Below are 1,415 nucleotides of genomic sequence, written 5' to 3'. Positions count from 1 at the left end.
GGTTCCTGAATGGTTCTGATTGGTTCTGTCGGTTCCAGTGGCCCTGGCGTCCAGCGAACAGAACCCGGTGGTGATCATCGTCATCGTGTCTGTGGCCGCCCTCGTCATGCTGCTCTCCATGGGGGTGGGACTGCTCATCTGGAGAAGGTAGGTCACTAGTGAACCACCTCCCTGAACCCAAACATCTGGATCCAATCAGCTGCCAGTAAATGAGTCCATCTGATTGGCTGATATGAACCAGTGTTCATCCTGCAGTCTGGGAAGCTTTGGTTTCCATAAATCGTTGCTTTAAATAAGCTTTTATTGCCTGATAATAAAATCCATTAGATGGAAACTTTGAAGCCGAGCGACTCAGAGGCGATAAAACTGCAGCGACTGATTCAATCATCCCAGTAAAATCCAACTCTGGATGATGGAGGACCAGTCCAGATATCTGAGGTTCTGTTAGCGAAGTTCTGACCTTCCTGGACTGTTTGTTTATTTCTATAGAGCCGATTAACTAGACTTCCCATCAGCTCACTTTACAGAGAGAATCAGTCAGGCTGGATTCATTTCATGAAAAGCAGCTGACTGCATCCAGTCACTTCCAGACCTGCTCCTCCTGGATGAGCCTACAGCCATGATTTACATTTGCATCGACTCATTGACTCTGCAGCAATCCCTCACACTAAGCATGATTGAAGCGACAGTGGAGAGGAAAAACTTCCTTTAACAGGAAGAAACCTCCATCAGAACCAGGCTCAGTGTGAGCGGCCACAGCTGCAGGTTGGCCGAATAGAGAGAGTGAATCAGAATGATGAAAAGGGTCCCTATGTCCTCCAGCAGTCTAAGCCTATAGCAGCAGAACTATAGAGGTAGCTCAGGATAACTAACTATTCTGGATCAGGTATGTTTGCTATCTGAAAGCTCAGGTTCAGTTTAACAAGAGTGTGGGACAGAAATGAACCATCCTTTAACAGTCGGACTGTTGCCGTTCCCCAGAAACACTCAAACTGCTTCTCATGTGGGTTCTGCTCTGGTTGCTTTAAAAGGACAGTTTGGAGCAGAAGCTCCAAGTCCAGTTCCTGCCTGGAACAGCGTGTTCTCTGGTCAGCCGCACTATAAGTAACGAACATCCCAGAGAAACAGGAAGTCAAAGGTTCTAAAGTTTATGGAAATTTAGTTCAGCTTCTGAGTAACATCAGAAATGAAAAATGTTTCATCTTTGCAGACTGAGTTGTTTTGAACGATCCTCTAAATAAATGCTCTGCAGTTAAAGGTTGGATTCTATTGCATTTCTCAGGGTGAGATGTTTCTGCTGCAATAATGGAATTTATTTCCAGGCGTCGTAACTCACCTTCCATCAGGGGTTAGAGAGAAAACATGTGGCTCAGAGGAAGAGACGAGACAGCAGGCAGGAAATGAGAGATGGAGAC

The 1,415-nt window shown here is 45.9% G+C and overlaps 1 protein-coding gene across 1 annotated transcript in view; it reads left to right on the top strand.

Annotated features, from left to right (window-relative positions):
* Positions 1-1,415, top strand: part of LOC107094252 (ephrin type-A receptor 7-like) — a 25,203-nt gene that overhangs the window by 15,823 nt on the left and 7,965 nt on the right. Inside the window, exon 5 of the mRNA XM_015389770.1 lies at positions 39-147. Within this exon, the coding sequence (XP_015245256.1) occupies positions 39-147 (109 nt within the window). The remainder of the gene's footprint in view (positions 1-38; positions 148-1,415) is intronic.

Source organism: Cyprinodon variegatus, unplaced genomic scaffold, assembly GCF_000732505.1.
Source record: "Cyprinodon variegatus isolate N-32 unplaced genomic scaffold, C_variegatus-1.0 Scaffold472, whole genome shotgun sequence".
NCBI lineage: Eukaryota > Metazoa > Chordata > Actinopteri > Cyprinodontiformes > Cyprinodontidae > Cyprinodon > Cyprinodon variegatus.
The sequence above is the reverse complement of the archived record's forward strand: the minus strand, read 5'-3'. Positions and strand labels throughout refer to the sequence as shown.